The sequence below is a fragment of the Alligator mississippiensis genome, chromosome 15 (assembly GCF_030867095.1).
Source record: "Alligator mississippiensis isolate rAllMis1 chromosome 15, rAllMis1, whole genome shotgun sequence".
NCBI lineage: Eukaryota > Metazoa > Chordata > Crocodylia > Alligatoridae > Alligator > Alligator mississippiensis.
The window spans coordinates 18,981,105-19,003,550 of NC_081838.1; the positions used below are offsets into that span (position 1 = coordinate 18,981,105).

The window sequence follows — 22,446 nt, forward strand, 5'->3', positions numbered from 1 at the left end:
TTCATAGTCTGTTTAGCACTGAGCCTTTATAGAGATAAGAATCAGATCCTGATTAGCACCTAACATTTCAGGTAGGGGTCCCCTGGGATTTAAATACAAACCACAAAGCACAAATGACCAGGATTTGGGTTTTATTCTATTTCAAGGACAGATGCGTGTGTGAGTATGGGTTTCTAAACATATTCAGTAACCTGAATATTTAATCACTAGCTCTTTAGTTGTTTAATGAATCTAAGGAGCTATAGGTACAAGAAGCTAAACACAATCTTGATAGTAAAAAATGCAGTGTGTTAATAAATGCATGTCATTTTGTTACCCAAATGAGTTAGAAATGTTGGTGTAAAACTGAAAATTGTTTTAAATGCGCCTGGTGTCCTGTGACTACAGCCTTTAACCATTGTCTTTAAAATGTGGCAGCGATTAAACAGGCTTTTACCAAATGGTAATGAAGAAAAAGGAGAAGCTTTTTTTTTTTTGCTCCTGGCAATTGGAACAGTAACATTTTATGTGACCAGTGCAGGTGCCCAAATGCACAGAACTTGGTGTTATTTGTTAATTAAAAAGCATTTTAGAAATGAACTACTAATTGATTTGAAAACAAGAGTCTGCATTGGTTTGTCTTTGTAATGACTTTATTTACTGATGTTGCTCTTACTCCCTTGAAAGAAGTAGAGCTTTTCACACAGAGGGGATAATTAATTCTGTTCAAGATGGCACATATTTGCACCTATGTGGTAACGCATAGTAGATTTTGCTCCCGTCTGACATTGAGATTCTCAGCAGAATTCAGAGCATTATACATCTTTGATGGCTTCCGTGTTTTATCTTTAAAAAGATAAAATATTTGTTTTTAATATTTCCTTTTAGACAAAACAGGAGGAAAAAAGTTCTCTAAGGAATTTGAAGAAGCAAGTTCAAAGCTTGAAGAATTTGTAAATGGTTTGGATAAACAAGTGAAAAATGGTCCTTCGCTAACTGAAGCACTTGAGAATGCTGGTATATTTTATGAAGCGCAGTATAAGGAAGTCAAAGTGGTTGCAAATGTAAGTACAAACTTTTCACCGAAAGCAGTTGTCTTGTGGTACTAATAACTAATGCAGTGTAGTTAAGCTACGAGTGATACAGTTGTGGTTTATGGAAGTCATTTAAACTGAGCCCATCTTCAGAGTTAAACATTCAGTCAGAATTTCAGAAATGCTACCTGAACCATTCAGAACAATTTAGGTTTATTTTGGTGCACTGAGTGCTTCCTAGAAAAAAGTTTTTAACATTTCGGTATACCAGGGAATGAAGTAGAAATTATATTTGATCATAATACAAACGGTTGAAAAGGACAACGTCTGAGAGATTGTCTTAAGATAATTCAATGCTGCCAAAATTGATGGGTTATATTCTGAGGGCCCCCTGCCTTTTTCTTGTGTGTCCTGAAATTCTCTGCATTTTACAAGTGGAAAAAAATGTTGGATTAAGTGTAAAAGTAATTTTAAAAGCTGAGCACCTTTGGTTATTTAAATCTGCCATGGACTTCTAGATACTGAAGTTGTTTAATTTCTAGAAATATTGTAACAAATGATAGCTTTGGGCTTAAAGCTGTTCTTCCAGTTAAAGTATGTTAAATGGCTAGAAAACATGATCACATTAATTTCTCTTATTGAGCCTTTGCTCTCTGAGCTGTATTCAAAAGATTCATTTCAATGTATAGACAGAAAGGATTGGATATTGCAAGTGTCTTTCTAAATGAATATGCTGCCTTTAACATTGTAGAACTGATTCTCAAGTGTATCCTGTTTCCATAAAAACAATGCTAAAATATTCTTTCTTTATTAGGCTTATAAAACGTTTGCCAACAGAGTGAGCAATCTAAAGAAAAAACTAGATCAATTGAAAGCAACTCTTCCTGATCCTGAAGAGTCTCCTGTCCCTTCTCCAAGTATGGATGCCCCATCTCCAACAGGGTCTGAGTCCCCTTTCCAGGGAATGGGAGAGGAGGATGACTCTCGGTCTCCAGCAATAGGAAGCCGCAAGGCTGGATCTCCAGAACCTGTGACAGATAATCGGGATGTGGAGGACATGGAACTGTCCGATGTGGAAGACGACACGTCAAAAATTATTGGTACGTTCTGTGGGAGGAACAACAAAAGAGGGGAATAGTTTCGTGGAAAAAAGTTCTCTGCCCTGGGAATACTTCATTTCAGATTTCCATCTTCTGTGTCAGTCCTTTACCATAAATAGGAAAGTCTCAACTCGTACATAATGTAATAGATTAATAAAGAGGGCACATGTCATTGCTTCTCCATTGATGCTCAACTTTATATTAGTTTGTTTTAAACCTGGGCTATCTTGAAAAGGGTGCAGCTCTTAAATTAAAGAATCCTGTGGGGGTGTTTTGAATGTTTCTCATTTCCTTTCTGTTTGCATTGAAATTAGTGGAGGAGAGGAAGGAAAAACAAGTTGTTCCTCCTCCAACACCTGCCAAGACTGAAAGTGTCCCAAAAGTGACACCATCCACTACCACTGTAGTGGCAAGCACTGTGACCGTGACAACACCTGCTCAGACTCCACCAACTCCTCCCACTCCGAAGGCAGTGAACACCACTCCCCCGTCACCAGCACTTGCGTTGCCAAACCTTGCCAATGTCGATCTGGCAAAGATCAGCTCCATTCTCAGCAGTTTAACATCCGTTATGAAAAATACAGGTGAGTGACTGATGGGATGAAACGTGAACCTCCAACCACCAGTAAAGGAATTTGGTCTTGGACGCCATCCTCTGAGAGTAAAGATACTGAAGTGTGATTTACTTCAGGGTAGAGTAATGTGATGCTAGAAATTAAACACCTGCCTAATGTCAGTGTTAAATATGCTTCCTTTTAAATGATATGAAGGCTCCCCTGTACTTTGAAGTAGGATGAGCAGAGCGGTTGGACTAGATTACTCACTGTAAAGTCTTTTCCAGCCCTACTTGTTTATAATTTTGTGAGTGAGGCATATGGCTCTGTAGTGATCTCTGAGGGCATTTGTGCTAGGATTCTTTGGCAGTGTCTTTCTACTGTTGCTGTCATCTCTGGCAGTAAAGGTAGATGGTACTGGCTGCATACACAACTCCTACAGCAGCTAGCACTATTAATGGGCTAACGCAGGTCTGCATGACAGGGGGTTTTTTAAATGCAGAGCTTGTTGACATTAGTACCTCATTGCAAGTCTATGGGTGGTAGTAAGAGTTGAATGTTTTCCTCTTTAAAAAAAGAAAATCCCTCGTTCACAAAACAGGATATTAATGGTTTTCATCCGCCTTGGAAAATAGCATTTTTGTGTTACTGAACAGTTACTATTTCCACCCCAGGGGTCAGCCCCGCATCAAGACCTTCCCCAGGAACCCCAACAAGCCCAACAACTCTTACCAGTGGCCTGAAGACATCTGTTGTGGGGACTCCATCTGCTCCTCCAAATCCATTAGCAAACATCCTCTCCAAAGTTGAAATAACTCCTGAAAGCATTTTGTCAGCTCTCTCCAAAACCCAGACCCAAACTGCACCAGCATTGCAAGGTACAATATTGTGCACAAAGAGTGGATTTGAAGTAAATGTTTAGCCTTTCTTTTTCTGATAACATCCATAATAAAATGTTCTATTGTGCACCCTGAAACTAAGATGGTAAGGGATGGAAATTAGCTTGAAATACATTATTTTCCAAATGCAGACTTTTTGGCAAGTGAGTTTTTGTAACCTGTTTCTGAAGTACTTTCCTGTAGGTTTTGTGTTTTTAAAAAAAAAAAAGGCATTATAATCTAATGGCATTGGAAGATCGTTTGCTTTATTTCATTATTTTATCTTGGCATTGCTACTCAGTAAGCAAATAAACTAATATATTGAGTTGTTGAACTTCCTGACAGCTTTTAAGTTAGCAAATATTTACAGGATAAATAATTAGCTAAAACCTTGATGTTGCATGGAAGGAAATCTATCACAACCGAGGACTGAAAGTTAGGTCTGCCATGGTGTTTTGAGCAGAAGATTTTCATAAGTTTTTCTGTTTCTGCCTCTAGTAACTTGTTTGAGTCCTCTTGCTCAGTAACAATATAACTCTTAATGCCTGTATTTAATCAGCTGTAAAATGAAAATATTATCTACTTCAGATGGATATTGTAATTTAATTTGTAAAATAATTTAAGATCCGCTGTAAAAGTTGCACAGTAATATTAGTATTACTATATAGAGATGGCAAAATTTAACTATGTTGCTGGCTGAAACACAAACTGGCTTAGTTGTCACAGATCCATGGCTATCTAGAAAATGAATAATAGTGAATGTTTAGTATAGTTTTTTGGTTGAAATGGTTGCAAATTTTATCCTCTCTTAAAACATCTAATTAAAACATTTGTTCCTCCAGGTTTATCATCTTTACTTCAAAGTGTTGCTGGAAATACAGCTCAGTCAAGTGAAACTGCATCTCAGAGCAGCACTTCAGCATCACCAGCCAACACGACTGTCCCTTGTGTCAAGGGGAGGAATATTCCTTCCAATACCCAGTCTTATATGTCCAAAACTTTTGGTTATTCTCCAAATTCTTCTACTGCTGAGGTTTCCTCTACTTCTGTCAATAAGGCTCCTATTGGACATACCCCTGGGCTTCCAAGTTCTAGTTTTAAGCCACCAGCAAATTCCTTAGGATTTGCCAGTTCCCATTCTACCAGTCCTTCCCTTTTACCTACAGAAACTTCAATGAGTCAGTCCTCTGAGATTTCAAAGACAAAGCTGGAGTCAGAACCACCTTCTCCAAGCCTGGAAATGAAGATACACAATTTCCTAAAGGGAAACCCTGGCTTCAGTGGTCTAAATTTGAATATTCCAATTCTAAGCAGTTTAGGGTCCAACATCACATCAGAAAGCCATTCATCTGACTTTCAGCGTGGTCCTACCAGCACCTCTATGGATAATGTGGATGGGACACCGGTCCGTGACGAGCGAAGTGGAACACCTACCCAAGACGAGATGATGGACAAGCCAACATCAAGCAATGTTGATACCATGTCTTTATTATCCAAGATCATAAGTCCTGGGTCTTCTACTCCCAGTAGCACCAGGTCACCTCAGAGCAGAGATGATGGCTACTCCCAGGAACTCTCTAATTCAGTGCCTGCCTATAGGTCTTATACTCTAGGCAGGGACTCTCCAGCCAGCATGTATAAACAGTCCTCAGATAGTATGGAAATACCTTCTTCTTTAATGGACTCCTCTCAGGAGAAGTTTTATCCAGACACATCTTTTCAGGAGGATGAAGATTATCGTGACTTTGATTATTCTGGTCCACCACCGTCTGCCATGTTGAACCTCGAGAAGAAGCCTGCAAAATCTATTTTGAAGTCCAGTAAGCTTTCTGAGGCATCAGAATACCAGCCAGTTCTGTCTAGTTACAGTCAAAGAGCCCAAGACTTTAGCGTAAAGTCCTCTTTTCCTCAGTCCATGAGGTCTATTCTTGATCAGGGTGAGAGCTGTGACCCACTGTCATCTTCTCCGGGAATGTATGGAGGTTACGGCCTGAGGGGAAATGACTCCACATCCGATGGCTCCCCTTCACCTAGTAAGAATGATGTGTTCTTTGCTCCAGACTCCAATCATAATAACTTGTCAAAATCTGTGGTACATTCTGGCTTGTCACAGAAACAGTATCCAGACTCTTCTCACTCAATTCCCCACCGATCACTTTTTTCTTCCCAAAACACTCTCTCAAACCCTGGCAGTAGACCCCCCACGTCAAGTGTGGAGAAATCTTTAGGTTCTTCCATTTCTGCTACTTCAACCATTGAGTTCAAGAACATGCTTAAAAATGCATCCCGCAAGCCCTCGGAGGAAAAACATTTTAGCCAGGTCCCTAAAGGTAGCTCAAATGAAGGAGTTAGCTTGTCCAGTCTCGGGCAGACTGGGATCTCTACAGGAGAGCAGCAACAGCAGGAAGAGCATTACCGTATAGAAACTAGGGTGTCATCATCTTGCTTAGATTTGCCTGATAGCACTGAAGAAAAAGGAGCCCCCATTGAAACCCTGGGTTACCATAATGCGTCCAATAGGGGGATGTCAGGAGAGCCAATTCAGACGGTAGAATCTATAAGAGTTCTTGGGAAAGGAAATAGAGGACATGGACGAGAGGCCAGTAGAGTAGGCTGGTTTGAGCTGAGCAATACAGGTAGCGCTTTTGATAACGGGCCTTCAAGTGCTACCGAGCTGCCCAGCATGGGCACAGGCAGTGGGATCTCCAGCTTTCAAACATCATACAAAGACCACGTGCCGCAGTTCCAGGAGAGCGTCAACAATTTCAGAACCAATAACTTCAGCACCACTTTTGAGCATCATCTCCCGCCTCCTATTGCGCCGCCCCCCATCGAGCATGGGACTCCTTTTCCGAGGGAACAAGTCGGCCCGCCCGCTGGGCCCCCGTCTGCTCCTCCCAAGGATCATGGAAGCCTTTTTCCTAGGGATCACTCGGTTCCTTCCCACATGCCATCAGTGGATCACACTAATCCTTTCTCAAAAGAAACCTCCTCTCCACTTCCCTTGCCTCATGGGGTCCCCCCTCCTTCTTCTGTGGAACATAGTGGGGTTCCATTTCCCACTCCTCCTCCTGCCCCCACTGTTCCCGTGGAACACACTGGCGTCCCATTCGCCACTCCACCACCGTCAGGGGAACACAGCAGTGTCCCATTCCCTGCCCCCACCCTCCCCGTGGAACACGGTGGCGTCACCTTTCCCAAGGATCACGGTACTATTCATCAGGGGACGATGAAAGAGCATTTTAATGTGCATTCAGGACCAAGGGACCACGTGGCCTCATCTCAGCGAGACCACAGCGGTCCATCTCTTGGTCGGGTTCGAGAAAGCGTAGGCCTAACCTCCATCTCGAGAGAGCAGCTCGGGGCACCCCGTAGCATTGCTCCCATCGGCCCAGCTCACAGAGACAACGTAAACCGAAGCGGCATAATAGCTAGGAATCCGCGACCAGACCTTAGGCCTAGGGAACCTTTCATTAACAGAGACCCATTTCACAGCTTAAAGAGGCCTCGGCCACCTTTTGGAAGGGGCTCTCCATTCTTTGCACCAAAACGCCCGTTCTTTCCTCCCAGGTACTGAAAAAAGACACGTGTCTCTAAGCAAAGGCATTTTGGACGTTCTAGAGAGCAGTGGAAGTAGCCCTTTCACTTTTGTGGGTTTGTTTTTTTCTTTTTGTTGTTTGTTTTTTGGGTTTTTTCCTCCCCCTCCTTAGCGAGCCCCGTAACATTTTTCTAAATTAAATGTTCTGTATCTTTGGTTGTTTATTTTTTAAGCCATCCAGTTGGCATAAGTATAGAAAAATGTTTTAACAAAAAAGAAAAAAAAAATTCCGCAGAGTATTGCCATTGAAATAAAACTTCCAGTAGTAGTAAAACGTGATGAAATGTGCGATGTTGGGATGTTATTTTAGCTGGTTACCAAGTTGTTTCACTTCACGAGTCCTCTGAAGGCCTGTCAAAAAAAGGGAGGTGGGGAAAGGTATTCTGATCAAGGAAGAATCAAGGGTCCAAGCAGTCTCCCTGGTGGTAGAAATATTAACCCTTCCTATGCCTTTTTAGATAAACCAGTCAGTTTCTTTGTTGACATCTGCTCAGTCAGTCCCTTCTGACGAAGTCTTGGGCATGTTCTTGCTGCTGATCCATTTCCAGACCGCCAACAGGAATGGGGAGGGTAGGCGACTAACACGTACAGTTTTTCAGCCCTTTTGTTTGCGTTTCTGCCTGTCTTCAAATACAACAGGAGAAAAGTCTGCTTTTCCTGGTTGCCACTGACCAGCTTTTTTCATGGTCGGGGTTGTAAAGTACTTCCTCCTTCACTGGTTTTCAGAAAACAGTCTGGACCACTATCTCCATCGTAGCTTCCAGCTTCAGAATACTAATACTCCAGTGTCTGCTTCATAGGAACAGCATAATGCAGTTACAACAAGCAGATAAAGGGTGTTGGGGGGAGGGGGGAGTTGATGGTAAAGCCTAGATATATGCATACACCTTTCATACGTAGACTGTTTGTTCAAAATGTGTCTGCACACGTGTGCAGGTTGCATCGGCTGTCTTTTTTTTTTCTTGTCCTCATGCCATAGAGCCCAGCCTGGTAAGCTGTATTGACCTGTTTTCCTGGGAACAGTGTTGACTTCTATTATCCACTTCACTTTTTAATCACGTCTTTTCTTGCGCATTGTCCAAAGTACCTAGCAAGGTGTGAGAGGGCCTGCGTGTGGCAAAATGGAAACCATACTAAATCTCCTTCCCTCTGTGCTTTCATAAACTCTCACTTCTGCATTTGAGGTTTTTTTGTATGAAATTGGAATTCTTTTACTTGATTTTTTTTTTTTAAGCGAGTAGAATGCATCATATTTGTGTCTTGATAAGAGTTTGGGGTAAAAATATCTATATAAAAGAGCTACAACATAAGAAAATGGGCAGACCATTTATTTTATATTGTGTGTGCTTGGGCTGTGTTTTATTTAATATATTCCAGTGTTCGATTAGATCTGTATACACTAGTCAGTGAATTGAAGGTTGCAAGGCTGTGTGATTGAACTACCTGTGACTGAACTACCCTGATATAATGCTGTTCTAGTGCCAATGTGTAAAAACACCCCTCTTCTCACAGTTTTCTCATCTTAAGACAAAAATGGCATTGTTTAATTTTGCAGTCTCCAGCAGACAGCGCTGTTGCTGTTTCCTCGAAGGGAAGTGTGCGTAGGCAGTCTTACAGAACGGTGGGTCTAGTTCTATAGACTGTTTTGCCAACTGATTAGACTCTGAAAAATGTAAGTGCGTGTAGAATTTATGCATAGATTGGATTTGATGGCTTCGTGGTGCATTTAACTGTACCAGTTCCTTTTATTCATTACCTTTGAGCTCCTTTCAGTGATGCTTTCATAGGGTTATTCAGTGGCAAAGACCCATCAGTGCTGAAGGAAGCTCAAGTAAATTTAAAGAAAATATTTGTAAAGTTAAAAAAAATGAATCTGTTGGATGCATTTAAAAAAAAAAAAAAAAAACTCTGGAAAGTCCTGGAGTGTGTATTTATCCAGTGACATGAAGTAAGATATTTATAGCTGAGTTTCCGATATCCTCACTCGGAACATACGATCCTATTTCTCATTCGTAAGAATAGAGTTGTTCATCCAAAAATCAGTGCAAGATGAAAGAATGCCTAAGCCAGCTTTCATTCCCAGCCATACATTTAAAAGGCAGGATTTCTGCCACATGGCTGTTTTTAATGTCTAATGTTAGAGACAAATCTTTAGCAAGAAAACCAAAAATATTTCACTGACTTCTTAGGTCTGTTGGAAATGGTGCATAACTCAGCCCTGCTTCTTTGCTCTTACTGAGACATTTTAAACAAGGCTTTCAATCAGTCCCAGCCTGGCATCCCATTTGCCTCAGATATCAGACTACACAATCCTGTTGCTTTACTGTCTTGGCTCAAAGGGACTGTTTCAGAGTATTTGCGACTCCAGGACGCTTTGTTGGAGGGGGAATGGAGAGGGTGAGAGGACTCAGGAGGTTCTAATGCAAGAATGAAACCAATATTATCTCAAACAAGTTTTCCCTCTAGAATAAAAGAATGTGAATAATTATTTCTGCTGCTCTTGCTTTTAAAATGGTGGATTTCAAAGAAAAGAATTAAAATCAGATGCATGTCATACCACCTATGTGCCACTCTCACAGTGCCCTCTGGTATGGAGAGTGGTTTTTGTGCTTTCCAAGCTGGGTTGAGGACAACTCAAAGTAAATGGACTGATGATTTAAAAAGAAAAGAAGGAAACCTTACTGTAAAAAGAGGGGGGTGGGGGGGATATTTTAATGGTGAAATCTCCATAGGGGTTTTTTTTCTGTTTAGAGTTTTTTTTTCATTTTATTCTCTGTGCTGTTACTTTAAATGAAACGTCTACAGTAACTGAAGACACAAGTGTACATATGTAAAAACCACACAACTTTGTTCCTGGACATGAAGGCATTTTTTCCCTGTGTCTGTGACTTCAGATCCCTAAACATGCTTTAACTTTTTGTATTTCATCTTGAGAGAGAGAGAAAAACACATTTTTTAAAAATAAAGCATGAAACAGCGTGTCTCATGAAGCACATAACTTCATAAAGAGGAAAATAGTCAAATGGCAGACAGCCTTCAATGTTCACCTTAGCTGTTGTAGAATCACAGTTGAGCTTAAGTATTACTCTGGTAAAACTTTGCAGTCACTAGAAAATTAACTTACTAGAAGTTACAGACACTTAGAAATGAACCCTCTTTTATATAAGACCAGTGTAATACAAATGCTCTCTCATCAGACATATATGATATGTACCATTTTAGAGTACTTCTGTCCCCTCCGACATGTAGCAAACGTACCGAACTCTGGAGAAATTCCAGACACGCTGGTATGGTTGGCATATCAAAGGGGACGTTCTGCAACTGTGGCTGACTGTGATCTAAACACATTTAGAGATTCTAAAGTTTTGTTCAGGTCTGAAACACCTGTTTAGATAATGTGAATAATGCTAATTTTTTTTTTTTTTAAGAAACCTGCAGAATAAATTATCATATTCTGAAGTGGATGATTCACACATAAGCTGCAGTGCTGTTGTTTCAAAACCGCTGTAAATATTGACTGCTTTTTTGTGCCTGTTAAGATAACTTGGAAATGTTGGATTGATATTCTCAAGTGTTCCGTGTGGAGAAAAGAAACTTGCATTAGAGGAAGTGACAATAAAACTGCAGATCATTTTGAAATGTGTATTAATACATTTAATAAAATAACTAGTTCTAATGTTTTGATATTTCTTTTTTAACTGGAACTTTTGTTTTAAGCGTACAGGGGGCATCAACTGCCCAGTGTGTGAAAAAGACCGAAGTACGGGGTTGAAGACAGAAGACTAGTGATTTTTTTCCCCTTAACACTTGTATTTTAGGACAACAGAGTGGCTTTATTTTCATCATTGCTGGATTAGCAATCTAGAGTTAATGTAGCTTTGACCCTTTTTTCCTTCTCAAAAGAAAAAAAAAGAATCAGATCTGTTGCACCTCAAGCTGTGTGAACCTATTTCAAAGAAGGCTGAAAGGAATTGAAAACAGTTTTTTTTCCAAAAATGTTCAACTTGTTTAATTGTACAAGTAAGCTGTGTTTGGCAACAAGTCAAAAGCTACTGGTTAACTAACATAGTAACACCTGAAAAAGGAATGTCTTTCCAACTCGCACTTGCCTTCTAAGACACAGTTTCCTTTACCCCCTATGTTTCTGTATTGCTTACTAATAAAATGTACTATATTTTGTGTGGTTTCCTCTTAAAGGAGCAAGATTGCACCCGTTTACTGGGGATACTGCATATATTCATCTCTGTCATAATTTTCTTAGAGTAATAATGACTTTCAGGATTGTCTTACCTTTCTGTCCCAATTGGCCAGAAAAGGGGGGGTGGTAACAACTGGCTACGTGTTCTTGAGGGAACCTGTTTGTATATCTACTGATGGGCTGTTTGGCTACAACTAGGAAATTAAAATCCCAAGAAGCAAGGATCAGATTTCCTTTCACAACCTTGAAAGGTGCCTGTTGGTTTTTAAAAAGCTTTGAGTCCATTTTCTTTTCCTGGGCTACTTTAGATAATTAAAATGAAAATAATTTGGGTTTTGCTCTTCTTGCTGGTTCTGCAATTCACTTAAGTTGAACAATTAAAATAACGTGGGATGCTTTGCTTCTAGTCTTGGCGCAACAGTGGGATGTCCTAGCATGTGGGTTTCCAGGTGCTTTAAAAACATGAATAATCCCAAACCATTGTAAGGAGTGGATTTCCGTATCTTCCATGTTTTGGTAGCATTGGAGTGATGTAGCCGGGGTGGTCCAAGACAATGCTTCTCAACCTGGTTACTGTGGGATGCCTTGAGATTATTTCAAGGGTGGTGTGGGGTGCCCTGTCTGGTTTACAAACGTGGTTCCGAAGATAAACCCATAGATTTCAAATCGGACTTCACAGATGTGGTCTTTCCAAGTTCTTTGCAACAGAAAAACGTTTTCTGTAAGCAAAAAAGAGTGAAAACTGAAGAACTGGCATTTTCCAAGGGGGACCTTGGGAATATCCAAGGATGCCTTCTGTTTAAGGAGGTTGAGAAATGCTGGTGCAGAAATTACACACAGAGCAAGGACTTACGTGGGCAGTATCTTCTATTGGACCAACTATGGTAGGGATCAAGCTGGACAAGCTTCTTACTGTAAGGAAGGCATTCTTCATCAGGTCTGGTGAGGAATCCCTAGCATGTGTAAGCTTGTCTGACGTTATCCCAGCTATGAAGTTGGTCCAATAAACAATACCCATCCGTGATGATCCTTGCCTCTTGCATAACGCCAAACCAGGAATTCTCACTTCACAATTGTTTCTTGAAAAACAGTCACAGGATCAAGCTAAAGCTGTTGTTTCACAACCTATTTCCATGCTACCGGTAAAGATCAAAATATGCTGTCAGGAAGCATTTTGCATTGCCTTGAAACCAAGGCACAAATCAGTGCTAACTCATTTGCCAATAGACTAAAGAAGACAAGAGCCCCTTCTCACCCAGTATCCATGAGTCTTAACATAAGCTGATCTTGTTGAAACTTAGCTGGCTACTGTATTTATCTCCGTCTTTCATGAAGAAACACAAGTCTTTAAAGCTTTATTTTGCTTTTTTTCCATAGCCTGAGCAAAATCCCCCTGGGTATAATAAAGCCCATTTATAGCCTTTACATGATCTTTATAGCACACCTGTAGCAGACAGACTCCAACAACTTAATCCCTCTTTTGTGTCTTAAACATAAATCCTCACTGTCAGTGGGTTGTGCAATAATGCTGGTGGTGGCATGGACCAGGTGTATCAGACTTGCTTCCTTCCCAGTGGGGAGGAAGTCCTTGTTCTGTGGCATTGCCTTTGCTCAGCAGTAGCAGCCACCTACTCCAGGGCAGTTGCTCAGTTTCAAATGGCCACTGCCTCCCTCCTTTCAACTGCTGGCCTTGGCTATCATTTCCCCTCTTCTGGAGAAGGCTTGTTAAGGCCCTGTTGCATGTCTGTTGAGAGAGGTCACTGCATACAGCAATGCCAGACTAGCTGGAGCAGTCATCCTCTGGCGTGGTGCCTGGTTTCCCTCCCGGCCCTCCTTGCTTTTGCAGTAGCTCCTGCCCTTCAGGCATTCCCTTCTTCCTGCCTTCCCCTTCCCTCTCTGCTCTTCATGCATCCTTCAGAGTGCTTGCACTCCTGTGACACTTGTATCGATGCTTTTTTTTACTCTCCCAAGTGGATATCCACGTGGAGTTCTTGAAACAGCACCCCTGCCAACTCTGCTTTTGGATCTGGACAATGGCGTTCGCTGCCCATGCATCCTGCATCCATGGCCCAATGCTGCAGCTCATCGGCTGCGAGGAAGAGTTAGAGAGTCACAAGCTGCCTGGCCCCGGTGCATTACCTGGGAGAAATCGCCTGTTGCCTATAGCTGCCTCAACTGCAACGCAGCAATAAAAACTGCCTCTTGCAAAGTGCCAGTGCTGCAGGGAGGATGCCATGGACTGGATTTTCAGCCAGGCGCTGCCCTTAGAAGCTCCCCTGATAGCGGCACACGTCCCCTTTTACTGTCCACATGGGACCTATAACCCTTGATCTCTCCACTGGTTTGGCATGGGTGAAGCCAAATGGAGAGAGGATCTGGAGACCCACAGCCTGAGTGTGTTTGAGGTAGATTTTTAACAAAAATTTTGCATCCTTGGAGGTTTTTTAAGACCCAGCTAGACAAAGCCTTGGCTGGGATGATGCAATTGGTCCTGTTTTGAGCAGGGGGTTGGACTAGATGTGACCTCCCAAGCTCCCTTCCCACCCTCGTTTTCTAGGATAAAAGAGAATCCAGGGTTTTAAACCTTTGCAGAGAGAATACTCCTTGAATTGCCCAGAGGAAAGGCCTTCCCAGCCCAGCTGCAATAGGCATTTGGGATTAGTCCAAACTACAGCTGGCATCTTGACTTTCTGCTGTGACCCTGTGGAAGACACGGTGTGATGGAGGCCTAGTCTGTAAGACTCCTCTCTCCTGTTTTCCTGCCATCCTGACCAGACCCATTGGCTTTAAACTTTTCATAGCCCAACTTTACTGTGCATTTCTCCCCATGCATTTTGTACACATCACAAGCAAGGCCTGGTTCCAACACAGCTGCCCCCAGTGGCAGCCCTACAGTAGATAGATGTGGCTTCAACTGTATGCCAGGCCATTTACCATATTTATTCATATACCATACACCTCCCCAAATATGTCATGCACCTTGTTGGGGTGGGGGGGGGATTTATTTTCCTTTTAACCAAACTGTTAGAAGTCAGTTCAAGATGACCCAGTTTTTCAATTGCTATTTTTTTGTGGGGAAAGGGGAGTGTGGTATGTGAATGAGGTAATCTGAAAACATGCTGCTGAGCCTATATCGGGACAGTCCAACACCGAGCAGCCTTGGCAACCTGACAAGGGCTTGCTGCCTTAATTCACTTAAAAGGCTGAAGATGCTTACAGTTGCCCTTTCATTTAGCGTGGCAGTGCCTGCCAGTTCTCTGATTGTAGCAGGCCGAGACCTACTGCCTCTTGACCACTGAGCGTGGCTCCTGGCAGAGTGGCGGACTCTTAATCTCCTCTATTCAGATGAGTTTTTAAGTGGTCCAACCTTCCTCTATCGATGGCTAGGGTGCAATGAAATGGTGCGACTGTAAAATGCAAGTGGTTTCTCCTGGTAGGATGGTGTCTACTGCTTTGACCGTGTCTGACCACCTTGTAATTTGAGATCGAGGACTTGGGGCTGGAAAAGGGCACTGATATATCCCTCTCCGTGCGTCACAGGAAGGTAGAAGTCGAGCAGTCATGTGAATCACGCCTGTCCACTCCAGGCCTCAAAGCAAAGGAGACCCTCGGTTAGGAGGAGCCAAGCAGAGCTTAAGCGGGAAGGAAATGATGCTGCCCGTGGAACCACCTGGCAGGGGCTGTTGTAAGGACAAACTGCTCCTCACCTGACGATTCAAAGAGCTATTTCTGGCCATTGCCATGAGACAAGGAACTGAATCTGGAATTGAAGATCCTGCTCGTGGGTAGCAAGGAACAGCTGCTGTCACCATGCCAGCAAGAGAACAGCACTGCCCATGTGACCCCTCTGTTGCGGGAACAACATGGAAATGCAAATGCCTCATCTCGCGAAGGGCCCATCTCTACAGCACACCTTGGTTTGCAAGGGCCGGCTGGGATTCACCGCTCATTTCAGTAATCTGACTCTAAATGCTCTTTGCAAGCCTGCACGGCTGTGCCCCTTTACATTTGGGTCCAGGCTAACGCTCTACGCTGGCTTTGTTCTGCAGATGTGCTGGCTAATGCCCTGACTGGTATCCCAACTTACCTGTCTTCCAACTTGGCACTATGTTGCCCGCTGTTAAAAACCAGGGTGAGCTCTTTTTAAGAGGCTCTAAAAGTGCCAGGTCTTTCCGTGCCACAGCAAAGATGTGCAGTTGCTATTTCCAAAGGAAACTTTTAAGAGTTAGATGCCTAAATCCCATTTGAAACACCTGTGAGATTTGGCACCTAATTCCCTTAGGCTCCTCTCCTCAGTGAACATCCATGTATTGTGGGGAGCTTCCTCTTATGGTACAGCCACGTCACATCGTGGGTAAAACTTCTGCAAGGGCCTAAACCTCATGAAAAGTTGATGGATCTTAAGAAACTGTTTGGTGCTTTAGAAAATTCACCTCTTCTCTCCATTTTGAAACATGATGCTGTCACGGCCGCCCTGGAGTAACGGGGGTTTTCCCTCGGTAACCGAATTCCTTCTGTCCATTGGAGCAGTCAGCTTATATTCTCGTGAGGAGCGTTGGCTGGAAGGAAACTCCAAGGTCACTGAGTCAAGTCCCTGTTATTGCAGGCACTTGTTCAAGCCAAGTTCTTGGAAGTTACAAGAGGTGCTTGGAGCCACGGTGGTTTTGTGCTCATCCAAACTTCCTGGCATGGGACAGGCAGTGAGGCCTCTGCAGGCCGTGGGTGGAGGAATTATTTCCTTTCAGAGGCTGTTGTAGTCAGGTCTTGCCCTTCGCTGCCCTTGCCAGATCACAGCTCCACACTAGTCACAGCCAGAGACCATGTCCACCCTCGTGTTAATCAGATAGGATCTCAAATGTGGCCCGATTTCTTGGCAGGCTCCTTATGCCACTCCCGGAATACGTTGCAGTCAGTGACGCAGGATGGACGGCTCAGGGTTTTCAGCAGAATTTCCTCACTCGGTGCAAGTGAGCCTGATCTGTGTCACAGCAGAGCTGGGACGTGTCTTCAGCAGCTACGTGTCCACACTTAGGGTCAATGATGGCAGAGAGGGGCCCTTGGCTCTGACAGGTTGGGGTCAAGCCTGGGAAGCGTGCAGCTGACTTGGGCAACACATTGCGCTCGGCTGTTGCCCCCGAGATGCATTCAGGCTCGGAGAGCAGAGCACAAACTGGGTTTTAGGCCTAGGCTAGTGAATGTGGAATGGGTCCAACCAGCTCGGCTGCTCCCAGCACGAGGGCAGTGCACGGTGTCAAGGGGCCTGACTTTGTGCTCAGACTTTCTCCTCCACTTCTGTTCTTCTCCCCTCCTGGCCCTGCTGCTTCTGGTGCTTACTTCGGGTGTATCCTCTGCCAGTTACCCAAGTCCTTGGCAGATGAAAGGCCAGGGCCAAGACCCAGGGAAGAAGTGGCTCATCTGTCCAAGCTCTTCACTGCCTGTGGAGTCCGTCCCCTTCATCCTGCCGCTGCAAGGCCAGATGGGATTGAGGCAGGTCACAGGCTCGCCCAGATGTTTCTGGCATCCAGTGCTCTACCTTAGTGTGTGAAGGACAGCGGGCCTGCTTGGAAGGGCGCTCAGCCACAGTGTGCCACTGCCACGGGATCTGGCATCTGCAATGTCCTCCATGGCCGCTCTAGCGAAGTGCACAACGTAGTTGGTCTCCTCCACACTTGGGCTCAATCCTGGGTGGTGCTTAGGAGGGTATTTAGAGTACTTATAAACCTCCCAGGATCAGGCCCAACCTATGGCATTACTGCATCTACCTTTGGATTCCCTCCTCTTCCACGTGCCGTGGGGCCCGGCTGCCTGTGCTTGTCCCTCTGACTGCCGGGGAAAGGGCAGCACATCTGGAATAAAACAGTAGCAGCTGACTGAACAAAGCAGCCTTTTAGCTGGACCTGTCTCTCACTCTCCTGGCCTGGTGTGCCGGGAGCTCTCATCCAGCTCATTTGCATGCTTCCTCCTGGCTGCTGCCGAATAGAAAACGGTATCGGAACAGGAATCGAAGACCATATTTGCTCACATACAACACACCCTGGAGTATAAGCTGCCTTGTTTTCGAAAGGCAGAATGAAGGGGGAAAGGATATTTCCTTGTAACGGTAGCAGCAGCGAGGGAGTGGGACCAGCTCTATGTGGATCCCTGAAGATTTTGCTTTTGCTGTTGTCTGGCAATGGGTAGAAACTGCTCTTACCGTGTTTTTCGCATATAACACCAATTTCCAGCAGCCTTTTTTGAGGGGGAAATGTGTTTATATGCAAGAAATTATGGGAGTTCTTTCCCTAGGTGATGTGTGTGGGGGAGATTGTCCCCAGCAAGTACCTCTGGTTTAGCTCCGTGCCACTGAACACAATGGGAATGGAGTTAGGTCCACCGGTTACCTTTGAAGACTGGACTGTAGATGACCAGAAAAACCCAAGCTATGTGTAACGGGAAAGCCCTGCTTGTTGTTGTTAGGCGGCTTACGAAGCAGCATGCCCTCATTATTGCAACCCGCCAGTCAGGCCTGGGAGGAGATTTCCTCCAAAGAGGGTGTTTGCTGGACCAGGGCCAAGTCAATTTAGTGTGTGACGGTAAGGAACCATCGGGTGCTGCTGCCGAGAACAGGGGGTGACACAAAGCTGTGTTGTGTGTGTGTGCGTCTGTGCTCTTGCATCTTCTCCAAGCTGCTGTTCAGGGGGAATTGTCGGAAGAGGATGACAGATCATGCTGAGATTGGCATTTTTGTGCCAGCCAGGCCCTGGGCCTGGTGCGGAGCAGCTACCACGTGTCGCATGTTTCAGCGCAAGTCATTGCAGAGCCGGAAAAGCGTGGTCACGTGGCCTTTCTCCTCGCTGGTGGTTGCTGCTGAAGGGGAAATGGTCTGAGTAAGACTAGTCTACATGTGCACATGCATGTGTCTGGGTCTGCCTGTGTCTGTACGTGTGTGGCCGTGTTCACGTCTGGGTATGTGTCCATAGGTACATTGTGTGCATCTGTGTGCATGCACATGTCCATGCCTGTGTATGCATGCCTGTTTGCATGTCTCCATGCATACATGTCTGTGTGCATGTGTCCATGCCTGTGTGCATGTGTCCAAAGGTACACGTGTCTGTGTCTATCTGTGCATGTGTCCGTTCCTGTGTGCATGCACACCCATGTCCACAAGTGTCCATATGTATCTGTGTGTACGCGTGTCTGTGCCTGTGTGCATGCATGCCCATATCTGGGTGTCCATACACGTGTGTGCACGCATCTGTACCTATGTCTGTATGTGCCTGCATGTGTGTCCATACATATTTCATAGACATTAGGGCTTGAAGGGACCTTGGAAGATCATCGAGTCCAGCCCCCTGCCCAAAGGGCAGGAAGTCAGCTGGGGTCATAGGATCCCAGCAAAATAAGCATCCAGTTTGCTCTTGAAGGTGTTCAATGTAGGCGCTTGAACCACCTCCGGTGGCAGGCTGTTCCAGACCTTGGGGGCTCAGACAGTAAAGAAATTCTTCCTTATGTCCAGCCTGAAACGATCTTGTAGTAGTTTGTGACCATTCGACCTCGTCATCCCTTGGGGCGCTCTGGTGAACAAACGTTCCCCCAGATACTGGTGGTCACCCCTGATAGACTTATAGGTGGCCATCAGATCACCCCTGAGCCTGCACTTTTCCAGGCTAAAGAGCCCCAGGGCCCTCAGCCTGTCATCGTAGGGTCTGCTTCCCTGACCTCTGATCATGCGCGTGGCTCTTCTCTGGACTCTCTCAAGCTTCTCCACATCCTTTTTGAATTGTGGAGCCCAAAACTGGATGCAGTACTCCAGCTGCGGCCTCACTAAGGCCGAGTACAAGGGGAGAATGACGTCCCGGGATTTGCTTGAGAAACATCTATGGACGCAAGCCAGCGTTTTGGTCGCTTTACTAGCTGCAGCATCGCACTGCAGGCTCATGTTCATCTTGTGGTCAATGATGACCCCCAAGTCTCTTTCTTCCATAGTGCTAGCCAACATAGCACTGCCGAGCCTATAAGGATGCTGCAGGTTTTTCTTCCCAAGGTGGAGAACCTTGCATTTATCGGCGTTGAACACCATCAGATTCTTGCCCGCCTACTTGCTGAGCCTGTCCAGGTCAGCCTGGATCATCCGCCTGTCTTCTGGTGTGGATGCTTTGCCCCAAAGTTTGGTGTCATCGGCGAACTTGGCCAGTCCGCTTCTGACTCCAGTGTCCACATCATTAATGAAGATGTTGAACAGTATGGGTCCAAGGACAGAGCCCTGGGGGACCCCACTGGTCACAGGACACCACGATGAGTGACTTCCATCAATTACTACCCTCTGGGTCCGACCCCGGAGCCAATTTTCCAGCCAGTGGATCGTGGGGGACCCAAGGCAACAACTGGCCAGTTTCTCCAAGAGGCGATCACGGGAAACCAGATCGAAGGCTTTTTTGAAGTCAAGATATATGACATCAATCTCTTCTCCCTTGTCCAGGTGATAGGTCACCTGGTCGTAGAAGGAAATGAGATAGGTCAAGCAAGACCTACCTGCAACAAACCTGTGCTGGCTATCCCTTAAGATGTTGGCGTCGGCCAGTCCATTAAGGATGGCCTCTTTAATAAACTTTTCTAAGATCTTCCCCGGGATAGAAGTCAGGCTGATGGGCCTATAGTTAGCCGGATCCACTTTCCTCCCTTTCTTGAAGATAGGCACCACATTGGCCTTCTTCCAGTCTTCGGGCACTACACCAGAGCGCCAAAAGTTTTCAAAGATCCGCGCTAGAGGCTGGGCTATGATGCTCGCCAGCTCCTTGAGTACCCTGGGGTGAAGATTGTCAGGGCCGGCTGACTTGAAGGTATCCAGCTTCTCAAGATGTTCCTTCACGAAGTCAGCATTAATGGAGGGCAGGGGATCACCCTCACCCGGACTTCCCGGCCCTGTAGCGGGCACGGGCGTCCCATGGGGCTGATGAAAGACCGACGCAAAGTACCTATTTAATAGGTTGGCTTTTTCCTGGGCGTCAGTTGTCAGTTGCCCCATCTGGTTCAGCAGGGGTCCAACGTTGCCCCTGCTTTTCCTCCGGCTCCCCACATATCTGAAAAAGGACTTTTTATTGTCCTTGATGCTCAAAGCTAGCTGGAGTTCAGTTGCAGCCTTGGCTTTCCTAGTCAGCTCCCTGCAGGACCGGACCAGTGCAGAATAATCCTCCTTGGAGGTGACTCCCATCCTCCATCCTTTGTAGACCTTTCTTTTTAGCCTCAGGAGGTCTGCTAGGTCCCTGGAGAGCCAGGGGGGCTGCTGTGCCCTCTTGCTGCCTTTCCTCCAAGATGGAATAGCCTTAGTTTGTGCATTGAGGATCGCTCCCTTGAGGAGCAACCACTCTTCTTGAACTCCCCTCTCCCTGTGGTCACGGTCCCTTAGGGCCTCACTGACAAGGCTTCTGAGCTTGTCAAAGTCGGCTTTCCTGAAGTCAAGGATTTCCGTGTTGCTGACTGACTTGCCAGCTTTTCGGTGGATGGTGAAGGTGATCAGCTCGCGGTCGCTGTCACCCAGCTTCCCATCGATTACTAGGTTGCCGACTAGGTCATCCCCAGTAGCCAGCACCAGCTTGAGCAGCGCTTTGCCTCTCGTTGGCCCATAGACTTCTTGAGTCAGGTTGAGGTCATCCACGCACGAGAGGAAGCTCTGCGACCGCTCAGATTTTGCTGAGCGATCCTCCCACGAGATGTCTGGGTAATTGAAGTCACCCATGACAACCATGGTCCTGGACCAAGCTGCTTCAGCCAGTTCCCGGGCAAACTCCTGGTCAAGCTCAGGACTTTGGGTGGGAGGTCTGTAATAGACTCCCACCATTGTGTCCCCTGTGCCGTGTTCCCCACGGATTTTAACCCAGAGGGTCTCCAGCCGTCCACCCTGGTCACCAATATCGGCTTGCAGGGACGCGTAGCTTTCCTTAACATAGAGAGCTACACCCCCGCCCCTTTTCTCAACGCGATCCCTCCTGTACAGGGTATAGCCATCTATCCCCGTGGTCCAGTCATGGGTGGAGTCCCACCAGGTCTCCGTTATCCCTATGACATCGTAATTGTTTGCACTGAGCAGGAGGATGAGCTCCTCCTGCTTATTCCCCAGGCTCCTGGCATTAGTGTACAGGCAGGCAAGTGCCCCCTGGGGGGCTCCTTCCTTGCCCACAGATTTTACCAGGGCTGGGGCAGGGGTGGGCTCCCTTGAGTGCCGTGATCCGCTGGCTTTGCAAGGGTTGCTCAGCGGGCCAGCAGTGGCGGTCGTCCCCCCGTCCCCCAGCAGGCTTAGTTTAAAGCCCGGTGGAGCAGGTCAGCCAGTCTGGCTGAGAAGAGCCTCCTCCCTAGGGGAGAGAGGTGGAGGCCATCTCTTCCCAGCAGCTCGCTGCCTCTCTCGCCAAAGAGCGGGCTGTGGTCATGAAAGCCAAAGCCTTCCCGACGATGACTTTGGTTGACCACGTGGATCCTCCTGTCCCTCCTCAGCCCATAGCCTGAGACTGGGAGGATCGACGAGAACACCACCTGTGCCCCCGGACCCTTAAGCCCCGCTCCCAAATCCCTGTAGCGCCTCATGACCTGGCTGGGAGTGCTCCGAGCCATGTCATTGTGCCCACATGAATAAGGAGCATGGGATAGTGGTCTGTGGGTTTGAGGAGCTTTGGGATCCTCTCCGCAATGTCCCGGATGCGGGCCCCCGGGAAGCAGCAGACTTCCCTGGCTAAGGGGTCGGGGTGGCAGATTGGCCCCTCCGTCCCCCTCAGGAGGGAGTCTCCCACAACAAACACCTTACGTTTTGTCTTGGGGAGAGCAGGGGCGGGAGCTGCAGTTAGGCCCATGTGGCCTGCAGGAGCTGGCAACTCGGCAGGCTCTGCTGGGGCAGCAAGAGGTGCGTCCCTGTTGCTCAGCTCTGGCGGGGCAGGGGCCTTGGTGCAGCGGGCCTTAGGGCCCTTGACCACCTTGGTCCATGCCCCTGGCTGGACACAGCAGGAGGTCCCAGAGTCCTCCTTTGGCGTGGAGGGAGACTGCGATCTACCCTCCGCCTCCCTGGGGAGAAGGGCCTGGCAGTAGGAGTCTCTCCTGCTCGCAGTCCCTGATGGCACGCAGTCTCTGGACTGTGGCCT

At 46.1% G+C, this 22,446-nt stretch overlaps 1 protein-coding gene across 2 annotated transcripts in view; it reads left to right on the forward strand.

The window, feature by feature from the left end:
• RPRD2 (regulation of nuclear pre-mRNA domain containing 2) overlaps positions 1-10,819 on the forward strand; it is a 33,090-nt gene extending 22,271 nt beyond the window's left edge. For both annotated transcript variants that reach the window (XM_006273292.4, XM_019477355.2), the window contains 5 exons: positions 868-1,043; positions 1,828-2,113; positions 2,428-2,697; positions 3,342-3,545; positions 4,388-10,819. In XM_006273292.4, the coding sequence (XP_006273354.2) occupies positions 868-1,043; positions 1,828-2,113; positions 2,428-2,697; positions 3,342-3,545; positions 4,388-7,122 (3,671 nt within the window). In that variant the 3' untranslated portion in view covers positions 7,123-10,819. The remainder of the gene's footprint in view (positions 1-867; positions 1,044-1,827; positions 2,114-2,427; positions 2,698-3,341; positions 3,546-4,387) is intronic.
• Positions 10,820-22,446: the final 11,627 nt, after the last annotated feature.